The 21149-nt window shown below is 43.7% G+C and overlaps 1 protein-coding gene across 2 annotated transcripts in view; it reads right to left on the bottom strand.

Annotated features, from left to right (window-relative positions):
- RGPD4 (RANBP2 like and GRIP domain containing 4) overlaps positions 1 to 21149 on the bottom strand; it is a 294599-nt gene that overhangs the window by 78459 nt on the left and 194991 nt on the right. For both annotated transcript variants that reach the window (XM_030201471.1, XM_030201472.1), the window contains exon 23: positions 3162 to 3364. In XM_030201471.1, the coding sequence (XP_030057331.1) occupies positions 3162 to 3364 (203 nt within the window). The remainder of the gene's footprint in view (positions 1 to 3161; positions 3365 to 21149) is intronic.

Below are 21149 nucleotides of genomic sequence, written 5' to 3'. Positions count from 1 at the left end.
GAACATCCACCATCCACTGCTGGGTCTTATGATCCAGGTCAGAGACACACAGCCATGAGAGTCTGCGCATCACTATACCTTGAGCAGCTACTCGGGTTGCCACATCAAAAGTGTTGTAAGTACCCCTGGCCAGGAATTTGCGACATGCCTTCTGCTGCCTGACCACCTGGTGAAAGGTTCAGCGAGCTCCGGAGGGAGTGCTTCGACCAAACTAGACAGTTGCCTCACTGAGTTCCGTAAGTGGATGCTCGTGTAGAGCTGGTAAGTTTGGATCTTGGCGGCGAGCATAGCAGCCTGATACGTTTTCCTCCCAAAAGAATCCAAGGTCCTAGAATCTCTGCCTGGGGGCGCCAAGGCATAGTCTCTAGTACTCTTGGCTCTTCTGAGAGCAGAGTCCACCACCATGGAATCGTGAGGAAGTTGGGTCTTCACCATTGCAGGCTCTCCATGGACTCTGTACTGGGACTAGGATTTTTTGGGGACCACTGGGTTAGAAAGAGGGAACAACCAATTACGCATAAGCACTTCTCTGAGCGTATTATGCAAACGGGCGGAGAAGGATAATCCAAGACCTCGAGCATCTCGGCCCTGGGCTCATCCACAACCTCCATAGGAAATGGAATGTCCTTAGACATTTCCTGAACAAAAGATGAAAAAGAAAGACTCTTAGGTGGAGACATTCTTCTTTCAATTGGTGAAGTAGGATCAGAGGGAACCCCATATGACTCTTTCTCCGAAAAGTATCTGGGGTCTTCCTCCTCTTCCCACAAGCGCTCCTCATCGGTATAGGACAAAAGATCCCTAAGAGCAGCCTGAACCTGAGCCTGTCTTGACATCGAGGAACGACGACCCCGTGGGGGTGTCGAGAAGTCGACCCCTGCCTGGACTCCGGTGAAGCTTCCTCTACCGACGTCGAGGGGGAAATCGACCCGGGTGGTGGCCGACGCCGGTACTGCAAGCGGCACTGAGGTCGGGGACCTCACCACAGACGATGGCCCAGATGCCGCTTCCGCAGTCAGTACAGAAGGTGCAAGCACCCCCGACACCGAAGCAGATTGGCGCAGCAATCCTTCCAGAAGCTGTGGAAGAAGGGCTGTGATGCGCTCGTCGAGAGCTTCCATCGGAAAAGGCTGGGAGGGCCGGTGCAGGAGTCGGTAGCAGAATCTGAGGGGGCTCGAGAGCCGGTACCAGGCTGCCAGATGACAGACGCATCTGCACTTCCTGTATGGAGGGTGAGCGGTCCTCCCGGCGCCGACACTTCTTGGGTGCCGATTCCCTCTACTCCCCGGAGCACTCGGTACCGTGCATGGAAGGAGAACGATGACGGTTCTTCTTAGCCTTCGCTCGACGCCCGTCATCGAGACTCCTCGGTACAGAAGAGGAGGACGTGGAATCCTCATGCCTCCTCGGGGCTGGGCCCGACAAAGGTCGGTCCTGGGGGGCCTGCATAGCAATAGGCCTCGAGATAGGTGGAGACGCACTCGATGCCTCGCTGCTCCCAGCCGCTGTTTTTCCGTCCATCTCATCGAGGACTTCCAGCGGCTGCGAAATTAAACGACTCGATCTTGCCAAATAAAAAGGCACAAAACAGGAAAAAAATGAACCGGCTGAGCAGCCTAAAGGGCGGTCGTGATGAAAAAGAAGGAAACTTAAAAAGGTGAAGAAAAAAAAACTAATAAATTAAAGGAAAACTACTTTTTTAATTTTTTTGTTATTTGATGAACTAAGAATAACAAAGTAAAAGAAGTGGAGGAGTGGCCTAGTGGTTAGGGTGGTGGACTTTAGTCCTGGGGAGCTGAGGAACTGAGTTCGATTCCCACTTCAGGCACAGGCAGCTCCTTGTGACTCTGGGCAAGTCACTTAACCCTCCATTGCCCCATGTAAGCCGCATTGAGCCTGCCATGAGTGGGAAAGCGCAGGGTACAAATGTAACAAAAAAAAAAAAAAAAAAGGGGGAGCAGAAAACACTAAGTCCGAATCTCCTGAGCCGAAAAGAGCGCAGTCGAAGAAAGACGAACACGCCAGATCGCGGATCAAAAAGGACTGAGGGACTTACGCTCACGTCGCGGGCGGGAAGCCGTTCGCGAATGCTCGGTGCGCTCAGTCCGCACAACGGAGCGTTCCAGAGACTTCTAGTTTGCTCTCAAGTTTTTCCGGTCTCCTGGGCCATCGCGGACGACAACCCATTGGTGAGAATTATTAGCCTCTCTTGTCCTCGGAGAAAAAATATTACACCAATGTATAAGAAGAAAAATAACGTGTGTTTTTTTTCATTATAAATAATTTCTGTAAGCTGTTACAGATCCAGGATACCCAAAATGACACAAACCACACAGACCAGGAATTAGGAAACAGTCTTGCCAAATCTGAAACACAATAGGTTATTAAAATCTGAGAACCTAACAAACAAATCCCTGTTCAGATACATGGTCTTGCAGTCACACATGCAGCACAAAGACAGCCCCTCTTCAAATTCTTCAAAAATTAACCTGAAATCACTAAGAATTTAGACTCTGCATGGAGCACAATACCAGAAAAACAGAAACACATTGCTATAAGACAGCAGATGTAAATTCTCAAATTGGACACATTCCAAACACTAAAATTAAAATAAAATTATTTTTTCTACCTTTGTTATCTGGTGACTTTGCTTTTCCAATCACGTTGGTCAGAGTCTCTGATTCTACTGCTATATGTTCTCAACTCCATTTCCAGGGCTTCCTTTCCATTTATTTCCTTCTTTATTTCTTGCCCTACATCCATAAGTAAAAGCTGGGTCCTCTGCGGACGACTGAAGGAGGTATAGAGTGGATCCCGCTTTTGCCTATTTTCTCCATCTATATGCAGTTTTTCTCCTCTTCCCTTTCTCTCATCTCCATCAGTATGCATCTCCTTCCTCTCTCTTTGCTCCCCTCCCCTCAAATCCATATACATCTCCTTCCTCTCTCTTCCCTCTCCTCCATCCATGTCCAGCATTTTTCCTCTCCCCCCTCCATCCATGTCCAGCAAGATTTCAAGCTCTGAACTTAAAATTCTCATATGCACCATTCTTGTTAAAACTCCAGATATGCCTTAGAAACAGGCGTTTTGTACTCTGAGTGAATTTTTAAAAAATGCATTGCATGAAAAATTTACACTAAAGTGACAATCTTTGCTCTTACCACAGCATCTTTAACCTTCCTGACTTCTGCATCAAAATCTTCTAGATTATCCTTGTCCTCCTCAGTGTCACTGCTCACTCCACAGAAAAATGTTGGGGGAAGCTTTAGGTTTTCAGCTTTCGCCTTCTCTTCAGGGGTGGGTTTCTTTTCCCAAATGATAATACACTCTGCATCATGCGTTCCTCCTGCCTCTACGTCATGACCTAGATAGGATACACAAACATTTGTCGCTAGAGGGAAAAAAAAAAACCCAAAAACAACTTACTGAAATGCAGAGGAATAACCAACTCCAGTAATGAAGCAAAAATAAAAAGCCAACAACTCGTGCATCTTGGCTGTACATAAACTGAACAGTAGAATGGCTTTTTTTTTGTGTGGTGGGGGGGGGGGGGGGGAGGTCCCTCAGGATAGGACTGGGAAACACCGTGCTACACTATATTTATACTGTACACTACTGTCCAACATAAGAACTTACAGTTGATACTTAAAGTGGCTAAAAAAAAAAAAGGCAACAAATTTTACTCAAATTGACATTTTTAAATTTGCTGTGCTCGATATTGGAAAACCATGTCAAAGGATTATGTGTTGGTCACTTATATAATCATAACTTTGGGTATCAAACTAATGTCCCTTTATTAATTTGTCCCACCTCCTACATACCTCATACTTACAGAGCTTGACGAGGCAGAATATTCATGTATACTAATTCCACATTACCAGGCATGTGGAATTAATTAGGAGTTTTGAGTTTCCTGTAGAGTGGGGAAAAAAGGTTCCAACAGGTGTTACTTACTTGTAGCAGATGTTCTCCAAGGACAGAAGGACAAGTATTCTGAATGTGGGAGACGTAACCGATGGAGCTCAATATGGATGCTGCCCAGCATTCTACAACTTCTACAAGCTTTTGGCAGGCCCTCACCATGCAAGTGCCTTCCCAAGTTACATAGGACCTACAGTTTCACTTCTCTGTGGAGCTATGAAGACTTGTCTTCTGTGTCCGAGAAAAATCACTCGCTTCAGCAACAGATTTCTGCCTTCTGTTGGTTTTCAGTTGCAAGTCGCGTAAGACTTTATCTTCAGTTTTGTTCCCTCTCCTATTTTTTCATAGTTTTCCAGCACTTTCATATTTCTTTAGTATTTTGCAGCTCATGGCTGCTTTTCCTACCGAGCCTTTCTAAAAAGAAAAGAAAACAAAAAAATTCCCAAACCACCCCTTTCAACAACTGTGCCATTTGATTTCGCTGCAACTATTTTTCCAGTGATGTACCAAAAACCTGTCAGTGGGTTTAAACAGTGCACAGACTGTGTTAGGACCAGGTCTGTGACTGACCCACATGACGTGTGCCTAACATGTCTGGACCCTGATAATAAGTCCTCTAATAGTTTTCTTGTGCTCAAATGCATTAGAGAAGTCAAAAAAAAGTAGAGGCCCTGTGTGTGAAGGTTTTCGGCATGCAGAAGTCCAGTCCATCAACATCAGCAAAGGCATCAGTCCTCATGGCTTTGGAGCTGCACCGGACACTGGAGACGCATCAACATCAAGGTGGTCTCCATCTGCCTCGATGTTGAGCACCGATAGTGCCCATTTGGGCTCAGTGCCCTCAAACCCAACACCAAGGGCTTGCATGGATTCTGCCTCATCAGAACTGAAGGATTGCAAAGCTGGGCCCAAGCAAAGGCGAAGAAGCAACAGCATCAGTCCTCCTCAAAGCAGTGCCAAGAGCTCCGTGGAGGACAACTCCCCCTCTGTAGATACTATGTCCTGCTGCTCTCAGGAGAAGATTAGATCTATTACATGAAAGCACAGGTTTATCTCAGATGAGTTGGGCTATGTAAAAGGGTGTTCAGGAGTGTGCTGGCAACGCTATAGGGTTAATAAACTAAAGAAATGGACTAAAATATGGAGTACAGAAAACTACATTGTCTGTGTATTTTAAGCACCTGGGAGAATAGAAATTTTCAAACTAAGATGTACTTGAATATGCAAGAGAAATCTGACTAAAATAGAGGTAGTACATGCAAATTTATCTTATGCATATTCATTTTCTGAAAATCTGACTGGTTGGGTGTGTACGAAGGACTGGGTTGAGAACCTCTGCTCTAAGGTAACACACTCCATCCTATTACTCATTTTGTTTTTGGAGGGGGAGGGGGAGTCAAATTACGAAGAGAGAACAGCACTCATTTTAAATCATATTTTACACATGAAAAAGGATAATCATGAGCCATAAATCTTGAGAACAAAAGCTGAGATTGCTGTTGAAATTCATGGAAAAATTGGCTAACACAAGAGTGTCATCTGATTTTTTTGAAGACAAATAAGCATTGTAGAAAACAACTATCTCCTTTCTATAAACAGAAGTAAACTGCATTCACACTCAACATATATAGGAGCATGACTTAAAGGATACATTGTCGATCAGCTTTGGTCTCAATTTTGGTTAAGAGGCCCAAGTTCCTCTTTGTCTGCCACATTTACCCAGTTACCACTATACTTTCTGCATCACCAGTCATTATGGATTCCTATAAAATCACTAAGATCTGGAGAGTCATCTTCAGGCTTATGCTCATCTTGTTCAAAACAAACAGGTACTTTTAAGACATAACGATTTTTATGTTTAAATGTTTTTATTGACAGCCATGATACACAACCACGAAGCCACAAAAGATCAGGTACATTACAACCGTCATCCATTTTCAATATAAATTCTGTACTTCCCCCTCCCCTTAATGATCAACCAACCTTAGGCTCCAGTTATAATGAAGATTCTTAGCTCCCTTAATGATATGTAACTGAAGCTCTGGACTAAATTCTATATATGATGCTGAAAAAAAAAGAAAAAAATTGACGCTGTTCTATAAACCTCGCCTAAAGTTAGGCACGGTTTATAGAATATGAGCAGCGCCCATTCCTATGATTAAATTTAGTTGCGGTCATTTACACCAACTAAACCCTGGTGTAATTTAGGCATGAATGAGGTATATTCTATAACACCACGCATAAATTTTAGAATGCCCATGACCTTCCCATGCCCCCTTCTGAGATCCGTGCGGTCCAATTTACACACGTTGCTTTATAGAATACGTTTAAGCAAGCTATGTGTGTAGATCTCTAATGCCAATTAGTACCAATAATTGCTGGTTAGCATCCAATTATTGGTGATTGGATTGTTACCCAATTAAGTTCCATGCACAAATCACCTACGTGAGCTGATTTGCACATGGAACTTGTGTCAACATATATAGAATCTGTATGTAAATTCTGTATACCTTCCTCCCCCTTATCCCAATCCAATATATAGCACAGACTAAGGAATCTGGGTGTCTGGGCTCTTATGACTCCCAGGTCTCCTTCTGGCAAGATTAACACTTCAATCCTTCTGCCTTCCGCCCAAAATATATCCTTATTATTCCTGTCCAGTACGCTGCACACTGATAACAGAAATTGATCAGTCTATTATAAACAGTTTAACAATAAACTACATCCTCTGAGACTCAAGGTACACAGATAAGCCTCACCATATTTTCAAGGAGAACCCCTGGCTTCTCTCGCCTCCCGATGCATCTTATCTATCGAACTAAGAAATGAACAATACCCCTTCCACATAATCCTATTACTTCAAACTGTACGAATTTTACCACTCCAGTTATAATTAAGTGTACTTCTACCCTTAGCCTACTCTGTATTGCTCACTAGAAGCCGTAGTCCCATCCCCGGAGACTTTTCAGCCTCATATGCTACTATATATTCATCCAAGAGTTGTATTCTCTTTTCCAGAACCTTATCAGCTTCCTCGCACCTACTGTTACTCTATTTTCCACTCTGTATATATTCCCGGAGTTGGTACTCTCCTCTCCGGAACCTGTAAGCCACATTGAGCCTACTGCTATGCGGGAAAATGTGGGATACAAATCTAATAAATAAATAAATTAGCACAAAGGTGTAATTGATTATTCCATTGCCAACAGGCCAGAGGATCGGAGGATGTCTAATATAACAGTATACATTTCTGAGCAGCCAAAAACATTTTACAAAGTAACAGTATTCTCTCCTTAGCATTACCCTAAAAGCTGCTTGTTTGTCCAGAACTAACTGTTCCACTGAGCCCATAATTACACACCCTAATGTAGAAGCCATGTATCGAACTGTAGAGGCCCAAAAGCATATCTTTGTGCAACACCAAAAGGAGTGAACCAAAGTATTATCTGCAGGATTGCATCTGGGATATATAGGAAAATGCAGCCTTCCCACAATTTATACATCTGCATATGGGAAAAATATGCTCTGTGCAGTACTCTAAAATAACATTCTTGAAGCCACATACCTGAGACTAACCTTGGTTTACTTCTGATATTAGCTTGGATATCTGAACCAAACACTTAGATTTCTAGCCCATTTTTGTCTCAAATCTTCCAAGTCATTCCTCACTAGCTATCGGAGGGCTTTATGCAATCCAGAGATGGAGATACCTTGTACTGAAATAACATTGAAGAAATTTCGTAATTTAGCTTCCATACTCTAAGTGGTCCTTCCATTAGAGAAGTGACACAATGCTTAACCTAACAGTAAGCAAATCTATTCCCCTATCTAATGCCTATGTGCTGCTGAAGATCCACAAATGAGCGACTGGAGCCTTCCTCAGTCAGAATTTGTTCTAAGGTGTTTATGCCATTTCTTTCCCATTCTAAAAATACCGCATTGTCTAACCCAGGTTCAAAGGCTACATTTGCTCTGATAGGAAGTTGATCAGTAATCATGATTATTGGGTTTCCCCCCAGTAACTGAACCAGCACACTACACACATCCCGCACTGGTCTAAGAAGGGCGCTACCCTAAAGCAAAGAGGAATTTGGGCAGCCGGAGAGAGAAGCAAAGAAAAATAGTTATATGGAGCAAAGAAAGCCTGTTCTAGCTCCAGCGGGGTAAACCGGCTTTTCTGAAATAACCAGTCTCTCGGGTAATGCAACAGACAAGCATAATTGTTCAACTTAAAATCTCACAAACCTAGTGTCCCCCCCACCCTCTGCTCCAGTTGCCAAGCATGCATTGAAATCGTATTTTAGGTTTCCGGCCTGCCCAACAAAATTATTGAGCAGCTGGTAGAGGTGATTCAAGTCCTTCCGCTTTAACCAAATGGGTAGCATCTGTAATAAGTAAAGCCACTTTGGAAATATGACCATGCATATTAGATTATTTCTTCACAACAATGAGATTGGGAGATCTTTCCAGCTGTCCAACTGTTTATGCATTTCGTCCATCAATGGTACATTAACTGAACATAAGGTCACATCAGTTGTTGACTGAATAGCCAAATACTTGAAAGATTTTCCTGCTCAAGATAACGGAACGTGATCACCCGAGAGCCTTCATTTGGGCAGTCAAAAGCAAAGCTTCTGATTTATTGACATTTAGTCGAAATCCCACATAATCTCCATATTCTCAAAAAAGCTCTACCAGTACCGAAAGTGACTCTTGGGGATTCGTAAGATGCAATAAAATGTCCTCTGCAAATGCTGCCACCTTAAAACATAAGGGGCCCACCTGTACTCCATAGATATCTGGGGTAGCACAAATATCTATTAACAGTGGATCTTGTGTCAGTACAAAGCAGTGGGGAAAATGGGCATCCCTGCCTCTTGTGATCAGGTAGCTGTCAGATATGCACCCGTTACAAAGATCCGAGAGCTAGGAGAATATGAAGTTTTAAGCATAGAAATAAAGCGCTCATCAAACCCATATATCCCCAGGGCAGCAAACAAACGTGCCACCGGACATGATCGAATGCCTTCTCAGCATCAAAACTCATTAAAAGGGAAGATCAATCACTTTTCACCCTCTGCTCCAAAGAGATTAAGGTTTTTCTCAGATTTTTTTGTATTAGATTGACCCTTAACAAACCCCACCTGAGTCATGAAGGTAAGGCATCACCTGAGCTGGCCTATTTGCCATAATTTTTGCCAACAATTTGACTTCATAAGTCAAGAAAGATATTGGTCTATCAAACTATCAGAAATTGGCTATTTATGGACTCAGGACTTATGCTTTGGAATACTTTACCTGTGAATATTTGACAGGAGTCTCCTTTCTCCTCCAAGAAACAGCTGAAGGCTTTTTTGTTTACTGCTGCTTTAGGCTCCTGATTTTGGCCTCTACCGCCCTCGATTCGTTCCACCCCACACAGGAGTGATTTCTTGGAAATCTCTGGGATCTGCTGTATATACGAGTGTCTGATGTGCTGTCTTCTCTCTTGTTCCCTTGCTTCTTTCCTGTCAATATTGGCACTCTTTTCCCATTTTTATTAGATTTTAATGTTGTAAACTGCCTAGAATTTTTTTTTTTGAGCGGTATATCAAATTTTAACAAACTTGGTCCATAGAATTCTGGATTTGTAGGATGTCTTCTAGGCTTCAGAAGTACTATGATATGAGCCACATTAAGTGACAACGGTAAAGCTACCGTGCTTATCATGACACTGAACATTCTTGTAAGGGGCAGCACCACTTCAACCATAAGTTCATAAAATTCTGCACGGAATCCATCTGTCCATGGAACCTTCATCAGTGGGCTCTGCCGAATGGCCGACAATACCTCATCTGGATGAACTGGGTATTCAATAAAATCAAGTCTGGCGGGCGTAAATTTGGCAAGTTCAAACCATCTAGATACAGATGTGCAGGCAAACCTTCAAGCAGTTCAGCATATAGTTGTTTATAAAAAGGCAGCAAATGTGTTGCTTATTTCTTTTTTGCCGGTAGCCCATTGCCCAGCTGCATTTTTTATTTATAAACGTTTTTATTGATGACTGAAGATAACATTATCAACAATACATTATATAAATGCATAGATAATTATTACAACTTGTCATCAAAAGTGTTAAGATTTCTCCGTCCCCTCCTTTCATGTAAGTGATAATATAACAGAGAAGAGAATAATTCCAACCCCAATACCATTCTGACCTATACTGTAAAACAAACCAAACATAGGAGAGGCCTAACTCCTCTGACACTCCCCTTCTACATGAACAACAAAAATCTTCAAAACAATCCCCCCCCTTTCCTAAGGTATGCAATCTAACAATACAGGGATATAGAAACCAAAGGCAGATTTCTACAGTAATACCTATAAAGGTAAAGTATTAAGAAGTAGGCTCCACGCCCGATGGGAGAGGCATTGTATGTAAGGCTCCCAAACCATTTTCTCCAGTTTGCTGTGAGACAGGTAGAATGAGCCTCCCAAGTTAACAGCAACTGAAGCGCATTACGCCAATGCCACTGACTAGGAAAATCTTTTACACACCAGTTCTGCAAGATACACTTCACACCCACCACACATGCTTTATATAGAAAATATCAATGTTCTTTGGACAGAGAGCCCCTATATTGTTCCGTCCCTAGTAAAAAGCTCGGGGGGGGGGGGGGGGGGGGGGCAAAATTTACAGGCAAGGGAAACAAAGTGTTTATATATGAGGACAGCTGATGCCAATAGTCTCGTATGCTTGGACATGTCCAGAGTGCATGGGTATTCTCTAGCATCCTGCAGGCCTTACATTCTAAAGAATGGATACACAGAGCATGAATGCCTGCCTTGAAGGAAAATATGCCCTTCTTAAAATCTGAAACAGGCATTCCCTGTATGCCCCGCTGCATTATTAATGACTAAAATTCATCTGGGGCCTCCTTTACACGAGATCAATTTAGCTAGGAGTCTACTACTCTTATGCCCATGTTTATATAACTGAAATTTATAGTAGGCCAAAGATTTCTTTGCCCTCCGTTGGAGCAACTCGTTTAAAGCAACCTGAATATCCAATAGCTGTTTGTGGGTGCTCCTTAAACGCTGACATGCTATCCACAACCAACATTCTAGTTTCCGGATTTCTCAATCCCTAGCTTTCAGGTTATGACAAACAATGACCCCGACCCCTCTTCGTAAGATTGCTGCTGCAGCCTCCCAATAAAGCACTGGGTCATTCTCATGGAGTGAATTATGCAACTTGTAATCCTTCCAACAATTAAGCAGCCTTTCCTAAAATTTAGGGTCTCTAAACAAATCCAGAGGGAATGCCCATCTAGTCAATTTGCACCAACTCCTTGAAGGCACCATACTAACCAAACCGAACCACGATCAGATAGCATAAGGCCTGATCTCTGCCTTATGAACTGAAGAAACAAAAGTGCTAGAGATCAAAAGATAGTCAATGCGGGATTGTGTGGAGAGCGCCCGCGAGAGATGAGTATAATCTCTATCAAGGGAATGTAAAGTTTACCAGATTTAAATTGCACATATTTGGGAGACTCTAGAGATATTAGGACTCTCCAACATGGGGCCAGGGAATACATATGATCTTTATTCTGATTAGATGTATGGGAAAAATTGTTGATACTTTATATACTGATATCAATAAAAATATTATTCCTAGGATTTTGATTTGGAATCTTTGGCTTTGCCATTCACCTTAACCATTAAAGAAAGTTATTTTTATTATTTCAAAATTTTGAATACACACACACAAAAAGAAGACAGAAGTAAACTCACATGCTTATCCACTGAATGGAGATATTCAAAAAAGAAATATATGGAGGGGTAATATTCTAAACAAAGCTTTAAATTTGAGCCCTGTGAATTCAACCAAGAGACCAATAAACTAAACAGGGTTCTGGACTACACAAAATACATCAGTGTAATGTCTCCAAAATAAGACATTTATACTGTTATATTCTTGAAGCACAACTCCTTGCAAGAAATTCTCTCATATTCAAAATACTCACTAGATGTGATTATGCTCTACACAATTTGAAAGAGGTGCTTTTTTTTTTGGTCTCTAGAGATACTGAAAACCTATATACCAGGGTTTCTCTCAATCAAGTCCTCGGGACACAGCAGGCCAGTCTGGTTTTCAAGGTATCCACAATGAATATACAAGGGGTAAATCTGAATGCATTGCCTCCCTTATATGCAAATCTATCTCATGCACATTAATTGTAGATATCCTGAAAACCTGACTGGCTAGTTGTGTTCCGACAACTGGGTTGAGAACCCCTGCTATATACTAATATAGCATAGGAAAGTGCAATTGACTATTTTATCATCATGTAAGATTTCTTCTCATACTCATTTGTCAAGGCAATAATATGTTGGTTTTGCTTCCTACTTTTTGGATTCTTTTTACTTACAAGGCAAGGGCAATGCAACGAGAACCATAAGGCTCCTAACATTGCCAATATAAGGCTGATTTTTTTTGGAGGTGTTATTTATATACTTATGATTTTAAGCATATCTTATTTTGGAGAAGTTACAGTGATGATATATTTCTGGAATGGCCAAACACACTGTCCGATTTATTGGTCTGTTTCACAGGACTCAAGTTCTCTTTGGAATATCATCTTTTCCATATATTTCTTTTTTTGACATCTTCATTCAATGGATGGAATGCAAGTTTGATACATTTATTAATAGGAAGCAATATTTTTCTATTATACTCTAGTGGTCATCTAACATTTTTTTCCTCTAAAAATTTTGTTTCACCACTGTTGAATCTCAACAACAATCTCAGTTTTTATTCAAGATTTTTGGCTCATGATTACCAACAATAATGTGTGAACATGCTTTAAAATGAGTGCTGTACTTCAATTCTGATGTACTAATGACTCCCCCTCCCCACTCAGTATAACTGGAAGGAAGATAACACTTCAGAGAAAATGACATGTACATTACCTTTTTCTCCATTTGCTATTTGGATGGGACAGACTGTTAAGGAAGCACTAGCATGCATCTAAGAGGATTTGGATTTAGCTCATGCCTTTGAAGTTTAATGTTGGTTACATTCAGATAGATTAAACCAGTGCTTCCCAAAGTTGGTCCACAACGAATATGAACGAGATTGATTTGCACACACTGCCTCCATTGTATGCAAATCTCTTTCATGCGTATTCATTGTGGATATCCTGAAAACCTGACAGGCATGGTGGTACTCCAGGACTGACTTGGGTAACACTGGGTTAAACTACCTATGCCTATGTTGTACTCAACAACAACTGAAGCTTCTTCTCAATTTCTGGCAACATCCCCTTAAAGGATCTATGATCAGGTGTTACTAGAATTAATAATTCCTTGCAAAATAACATATTGGGTAGATTTACTGAAGAGTCCACAGCCAAAAATTGTATAACATGATGACAGACTTCTTTAAAGTGGAACAGTGTCTGGAGAAAACTGATATACAGGTTCCTTCCTTTCAATCTGCCATTGCAGTTAATAAAGACAGCTTGTTAACTCATCTACGATTGAAAGCTATGGAAAACATGACAAAGGTTTGCAAATTTGTGTTTATTGAACTTTCCCGCTATTATTTAGCTCCAGTTGAATTATTTAAAAAGTATGTGAAAGATGTTTTGCAGTTATCTTATAATTTATTGATGGTTAATTACCTATATTGTTTACTTAAGGGTGTTCAAAAAGTTAACAAGGAAGGCTAACATTCAATTACTACTCCAGATAAATTGGATATATCTAATTTTACAGAACCATCTCAGGCTATTATAACCAAAAGGGCAACTCTATTAGTGGTTTTCCATAGTAAGGAACAAAATGTATTAGTATTGAAAATTTACTTTTCTTAAAAAAAATAATTTAAAAAAAACGTTCCATTTTGTGGGCAACCTATAATGATGTTCCCAGACAACACAAACAAGATGTAAGATGTTCCTATAGATGAAACCTGGAGTTTTGACTTTGAAAGCCACTTTTTTCTTAAAATTTCCCTGCAAGTCTCTGGTAACTCATGGTAATTTTTTTTTCTTATTTTCAAAGATCCTACACACAGAGAAATTTCTTTTGGAAAAGTCCTCACTCCAGAGTACTGAGGTGACATTTTCTTTAACAGTTATATAAGTATATTGATTTAAGTATTATCTATTTGCTAAACTACCTCTGATGTTTCCCCTTGAAGTGGACTGGAACAAATATTTTATTTCACAGTTTCTATTTTTTCCCTGTTTTTCTTAAGAAATTCTCTCTCTATATAAAACGCACCACCAACGTTCTAATGAAGCCTCACTTTTCCAACGTTCTAAATGTGAGGCGCCAGAGATCAATTTTTCATCCATGACTGTCTGCCCCGTCCACACGTCAAACGTGATGACCTCGCGGGCGGAGCAATGACTCTCACAGACCGTGTCGCACGACTGATTGGCTGAGTTGGGTGAAGCCAAGGATGACTTCGCCAGCACAGCTACTCCACAAAAAACAAAAACCAAGGAAAGGGGGAGGAGTAGGGAACGCGCAAACACGAAGATCCGCCTCCTTTCCTTTCCAGGGTCACAGTTCAAATTCCTCAACTCCACCCATGGATCTCATTTCTCATCTACAGGCAACGCACGAGCACAAAGATCCGCCTCCTTTCCTTCCCAGTGTCAGAGTTCAAATTCCTACAGCTCACCCACACCCCCCCCTTCCGATACCACAACTACTACTTATTTCTATAGCGCTACTACACGTACGCAGCGCTGTACACTTGAAACCCCTCCCCCCCATGCATATCACTTTACATCTACAGGCAACGCACGAGAACGAACATCCACCTCCTTTAGGTTATGACAGCAAGCAAGGAATCACCCTGACAGCAACACATCACCCACTCCTTTTCCTAGCAACCTAGCATGCAGGAAGAGCTTTTGCAGCCAATCAGCGATGGTCTTATTGTTGGTGCTCCTGCGCTTGGGGCTGACTACTACTCTGTGCTCTGAAGAATTGTTTTCGCGAGGCAGGGTTACAAATGACACAGCTTCCCCGTAGCAGATTGGGAAACACTTAACATGATCCTAAAAGAAGCAACTCCTCCTCCCCTCTTCCAACAGCAAGCAAACCAGCTGAGCAAGCTTGCTCCTGAAGTGTTAACGTTGATGTGGCAATAAAAGGGTTAAGGCTGCAGTCGCTGACAGGGTACCATTGTGCTTCTAAGGGGGAGACGAAACAGAAAACACAGATTTCTTTTACAGTCAATGTGTATTTCTCATGTTAACATGAAAAATACTGAGGGTTTGGTTGGCTTTTTAGTTTTCCACTTCGCAATTCGCTTTGCTGCGGCTCTGCTTCCTTGGGAAGTACTGTGCATGGTAAAGCACTTTCAGCACTGCTTTTGCACTTAACCTGCAGTTCACTAATTGAAAGCTTTCTTGCCCATATGCTTACAAACATTTAATTACTTTAAAGGAGTACTGACAATTCTTTTCCAAGCATTTCATTCCTGAAATACCTCAGTCAGTAATCTCTTTTCTTCACACACACTCACTATCGGACTCACACAGTCTGTCTCTCTGTCTTACTCACACACTCTGTCACAGTGACCGCCCCTGTGGTCCTGCACACACACACTCTCAAATCAGATGGAAGGAGAGCAAGGGAAGGAGGGGGTCATGGAACTCAGTTCCACACACACACACTCTCTCTGTATCTGACACACAAACACACAGTCTCTGTCACACACACACTCTTTCAATCCCTCTGTCTCACTCTCACACACACACACTGTATGATTCACAGTCTGTCTCTCTGTCTTACACACACTCTCACTCACACAAACACTCTATCACAATGACCGCCCCTGTGGTCCTGCACACACACTCTCTCACACATCAGACGGAAGGAGAGCAAGGGAAGGAGGGGGTCATGGAACTCAGTTCCACACACACACTCTCTGTATATCTCTGTCACACAAACACACAGACACACTCTTTCAATCCCTCTGTATCACTCTCACACACACACACTCTCGGACTCACACAGTCTGTCTCTCTGTCTTACACACACTCTCACACACACAAACACTCTGTCAAAAAGGACCGCCCCTGTGGTCCTACACAGGGCCTCCTCCTTCCTCATTACACACCCTTCACTATTACTCCATCTCATTACAATACTTTAATATTAAATATTTGGTGAACAAAAAACAACTAATCAATATAACCTTGCTAGCGCCCGTTTCATTTCTAACAAACGGGCCTTTTTTACTAGTTTTGTAATATTCTCAAAAATGTTCAAAAAAATAGTTACATGCAAGTACAGCGAATGATACATACCTGTAGCAGGTGTTCTCCGAGGAAAGCAGGCTGATTGTTCTCACGACTGGGTTGACGTCCATGGCAGCCCCCACCAACCGGAACAAAACTTTGCGGGCGGTCCCGCACGCAGGGCACGACCATTCCCGCTCAGTTGAATGACAAGCAAAAAGAGTAAAACGCAACTCCAAAGGGGAGGAGGGAGGGTAGGTGAGAACAATCAGCCTGCTGTCCTCGGAGAACACCTGCTACAGGTATGTATCATTCGCTTTCTCCGAGGACAAGCAGGCTGCTTGTTCTCACGACTGGGGTATCCCTAGCTCTCAGGCTCACTCAAAACAAGAACCCAGGGTATAACAGAAATTGACCTACGAAGAACAACTAACTGAGAGTGCAGCCTGACCAGAATAAATTCAGGTCCTGGAGGGTGGAGTTGGATTTAAACCCCAAACAGATTCTGCAGCACCGACTGCCCGAACCGACTGTCGCGTCGGGTATCCTGCTGGAGGCAGTAATGTGATGTGAATGTGTGGACAGAAGACCACGTCGCAGCCTTGCAAATCTCTTCAATAGTGGCTGACTTCAAGTGAGCCACCGACGCTGCCATGGCTCTGACACTATGAGCTGTGACATGACCCTCAAGAGTCAGCCCAGCCTGGGCATAAGTGAAGGAAATGCAATCTGCTAGCCAATTGGAGATGGTGCGTTTCACGACAGCAACCCCTTTCCTATTGGGGTCGAAAGAAACAAACAATTGGGCGGACTGTCTGTGGGGCTGTGTCCGCTCCAAATAGAAGGCCAACGCTCGCTTGCAGTCTAATGTGTGCAACTGACGCTCAGCAGGGCGGGTATGCGGTCTGGGAAAGAATGTTGGCAAGACAATTGACTGGTTAAGATGGAACTCCGACACCACCTTTGGCAGGAACTTAGGATGAGTGCGGAGCACTACTCTGTTATGATGAAATTTGGTATACGGAGCATGAGCTACCAGGGCTTGAAGCTCACTGACCCTACGAGCTGAAGTAACTGCCACCAAGAAAATGACCTTCCAGGTCAAGTACTTCAGATGGCATGAATTCAGTGGCTCAAAAGGAGGTTTCATCAGCTGGGTGAGGACGACGTTGAGATCCCATGACACTGCAGGAGGCTTGACAGGGGGCTTTGACAAAAGCAAGCCTCTCATGAATCGAACGACTAAAGGCTCTCCAGAGATGGCTTTACCCTCTACACGAAGATGGTAAGCACTAATCGCACTAAGGTGATTCCTTACTGAGTTAGTCTTGAGGCCAGACTCTGATAAGTGCAGAAGGTATTCAAGCAGGTTCTGTGTAGGACAAGAACGAGGTTCTAGGGCCTTGCTCTCACACCAAACGACAAACCTCCTCCACTTGAAAAAGTAACTCTTTTTAGTGGAATCCTTCCTAGAGGCAAGCAAGACACGGGAGACACCCTCAGACAGACCCAACGAAGCGAAGTCTACGCCCTCAACATCCAGGCCGTGAGAGCCAGAGACTGAAGGTTGGGGTGCAGAAGCGCTCCGTCGTTCTGCGAAATGAGAGTCGGAAAACACTCCAATCTCCACGGTTCTTCGGAGGACAACTCCAGAAGAAGAGGGAACCAGATCTGGCGGGGCAAAAAGGGCGCTATCAGAATCATGGTGCCGTGGTCTTGCTTGAGCTTCAGTAAGGTCTTCCCCACCAAAGGTATGGGAGGATAAGCATACAGGAGGCCGGTCCCCCAATGGAGGAGAAAGGCATCCGACGCTAGCCTGCCGTGTGCCTGTAGTCTGGAACAGAACAGAGGCAGCTTGTGGTTGGTCTGAGAGGCAAAAAGGTCCACCGAGGGGGTGCCCCACTCTCGGAAGATCTTGCGTACCACTCTGGAATGGAGCGACCACTCGTGCGGTTGCATGACTCTGCTCAGTCTGTCGGCCAGACTGTTGTTTACGCCTGCCAGGTATGTGGCTTGGCGGAGCATGCCGAACTGGCAGGCCCAACGCCACATCCCGATGGCTTCCTGACACAGGGGGCGAGATCCGGTGCCCCCCTGCTTGTTGATGTAATACATTGCAACCTGATTGTCTGTCCGAATTTGGATAATTTGACAGGACAGCCGATCTCTGAAAGCCTTCAGTGCGTTCCAGACCGCTCGGAGCTCCAGGAGGTTGATCAGAAGATCTTTTTCCTGGAGGGACCACAGTCCCTGGGTGTGGAGCCCATATACATGAGCTCCCCACCCCAGGCGAGATGCATCCGTCGTTAGAACTTTCGTGGGCTGAGGAATTTAGAATGGGCGTCCCAGGGTCAAATTGGTCCGAATGGTCCACCAGTGCAGTGAAGTGCGGCAACTGATGGAGAGGCGGATGACATCTTCTAGATTCCCGGTGGCCTGGCACCACTGGGAAGCTAGGGTCCATTGAGCAGATCTCATGTGAAGACGAGCCATGGGAGTCACATGAACTGTGGAGGCCACATGACCTAGGAGTGTCAACATCTGCCGAGCTGTGACCTGCTGAGACGCTCTGGTCTAGGAAGCGAGGGACAGGAGGGTGTGGGCCCTCGCTTCGGGAAGAAAGGCCTGAGCTGTCTGAGAATTCAGCAGAGCTCCTATGAATTCCAGAGATTGGACTGGCTGGAGATGGGACTTTGGGTAATTTATCACAAACCCCAGCAGCTCCAGGAGGTGAATAGTGCACTGCATGGACCGGAGAGCTCCTGCCTCCGAGGTGTTCTTGACCAGCCAATCGTCGAGATATGGGAACACATGCACTCCCAGCTTGCGTAGATACGCCGCAACCACCACGAGGCACTTCGTGAACACCCGTGGGGCAGAGGCGAGCCCAAAGGGCAGCACACAATACTGAAAGTGCCGTGTGCCCAGGCGGAATCTGAGATACTGTCTGTGAGCTGGCAGTATCGGGATGTGGGTGTATGCGTCCTTTAAATCCAGGGAACATAGCCAATTGTTTTTCTGAATCATTGGCAGAAGGGTGCCCAAGGAAAGCATCCTGAACTTCTCTTTGACCAGATATTTGTTCAGGCCTCTCAGGTCTAGGATGGGGCGCATCCCCCGTTTTCTTTTCCACAAGGAAGTACCTGGAATAGAATCCCTGCCCTTCCTGCCCGGGTGGCACGGGCTCGACCGCATTGGCGCTGAGAAGGGCGGAGAGTTCCTCTACAAGTACCTGCTTGTGCTGGAAGAAGAAACCGTCTGAAAATAACAAGAAACAGCATAAGGAGTGTCAAAGCAAATGCAAGGCGCAGATTAAGAAGGCCAAGAGGGAGTATAAAAAAAAAGATAGCATTAGAGGCAAAAAAACATAGTAAAATTTTTTTTCGGTATATTAAAAGCAGGAAGCCGGCAAAAGAATCGGTTGGGCCGCTGGATGACCGAGGGGTAAAAGGGGCGATCAAGGAAGACAAAGACGTAGCGGAGAGACTGAATGAATTCTTTGCTTCAGTCTTCACCGAGGAAGATTTGGGTGGGATACCGGTGTCGGAAATGGTATTTCAAGCGGACGAGTCGGAGAAACTTACTGACTTCACGGTAAACCTGGAGGACGTAATGGGGCAGTTCGGCAAACTGAAGAGTAGCAAATCTCCTGGACCGGATGGTATTCATCCTAGAGTACTGATAGAACTGAAAAACGAGCTTGCGGAGCTACTGCTAGTGATATGCAACTTATCCTTAAAATCGAGCATGGTACCGGAAGATTGGAGGGTGGCCAATGTAACGCCCATTTTTAAAAAAGGCTCCAGGGGCGATCCGGGAAATTATAGACCGGTGAGTCTGACGTCGGTGCCTGGGAAAATGGTAGAGGCTATTATTAAAAACAAAATTACAGAGCACATCCGAGGACATGGATTACTGAGCCCAAGTCAGCATGGCTTTTGTGTGGGGAAATCTTGTCTGACCAATTTACTTCAATTCTTTGAAGGAGTGAACAAACATGTGGACAAAGGGGAGTCGGTTGATATTGTGTATCTGGATTTTCAAAAGGCGTTTGACAAGGTACCTCATGAAAGGCTACAGAGGAAATTGGAGGGTCATGGGATAGGAGGAAATGTCCTATTGTGGATTAAAAACTGGTTGAAGGATAGGAAACAGAGAGTGGGGTTAAATGGGCAGTATTCACAATGGAGAAGGGTAGTTAGTGGGGTTCCTCAGGGGTCCGTGCTAGGACCGCTGCTTTTTAATATATTTATAAATGATTTAGAGATGGGAGTAACTAGCGAGGTAATTAAATTTGCTGATGACACAAAGTTATTCAAAGTCGTTAAATCACGACAGGATTGTGAAAAATTACAAGAGGACCTTACGAGACTGGGAGACTGGGCGGCTAAATGGCAGATGATGTTTAATGTGAGCAAGTGCAAGGTGATGCATGTGGGAAAAAAGAACCCGAATTATAGCTACGTCATGCAAGGTTCCACGTTAGGAGTTACGGACCAAGAAAGGGATCTGGGTGTCGTCGTCGATAACACACTGAAACCTTCTGCTCAGTGTGCTGCTGCGGCTAAGAAAGCGAATAGAATGCTGGGTATTATTAGGAAAGGTATGGAAAACAGGTGTGAGGATGTTATAATGCTGTTGTATCGCTCCATGGTGCGACCGCACCTTGAGTATTGTGTTCAATTCTGGTCGCCGCATCTCAAGGAAGATATAGTAGAATTGGAAAAGGTGCAGCGAAGGGCGACTAAAATGATAGCGGGGATGGGACGACTTCCCTATGAAGAAAGACTAAGGAGGCTAGGGCTATACAGCTTGGAGAAGAGACGGCTGAGGGGAGACATGATAGAGGTATATAAAATAATGAGTGGAGTGGAACAGGTGGATGTGAAGCTTCTGTTCACGCTTTCCAAAAATACTAGGACTAGGGGGCATGCGATGAAACTACAGTGTAGTAAATTTAAAACAAATCGGAGAAAATTT

Source organism: Microcaecilia unicolor, chromosome 4 (assembly GCF_901765095.1).
Source record: "Microcaecilia unicolor chromosome 4, aMicUni1.1, whole genome shotgun sequence".
NCBI classification, from domain to species: Eukaryota; Metazoa; Chordata; class Amphibia; order Gymnophiona; family Siphonopidae; genus Microcaecilia; species Microcaecilia unicolor.
Note: the sequence above shows the minus strand (reverse complement) of the source record. Positions and strands in the feature narration are given on the sequence as shown.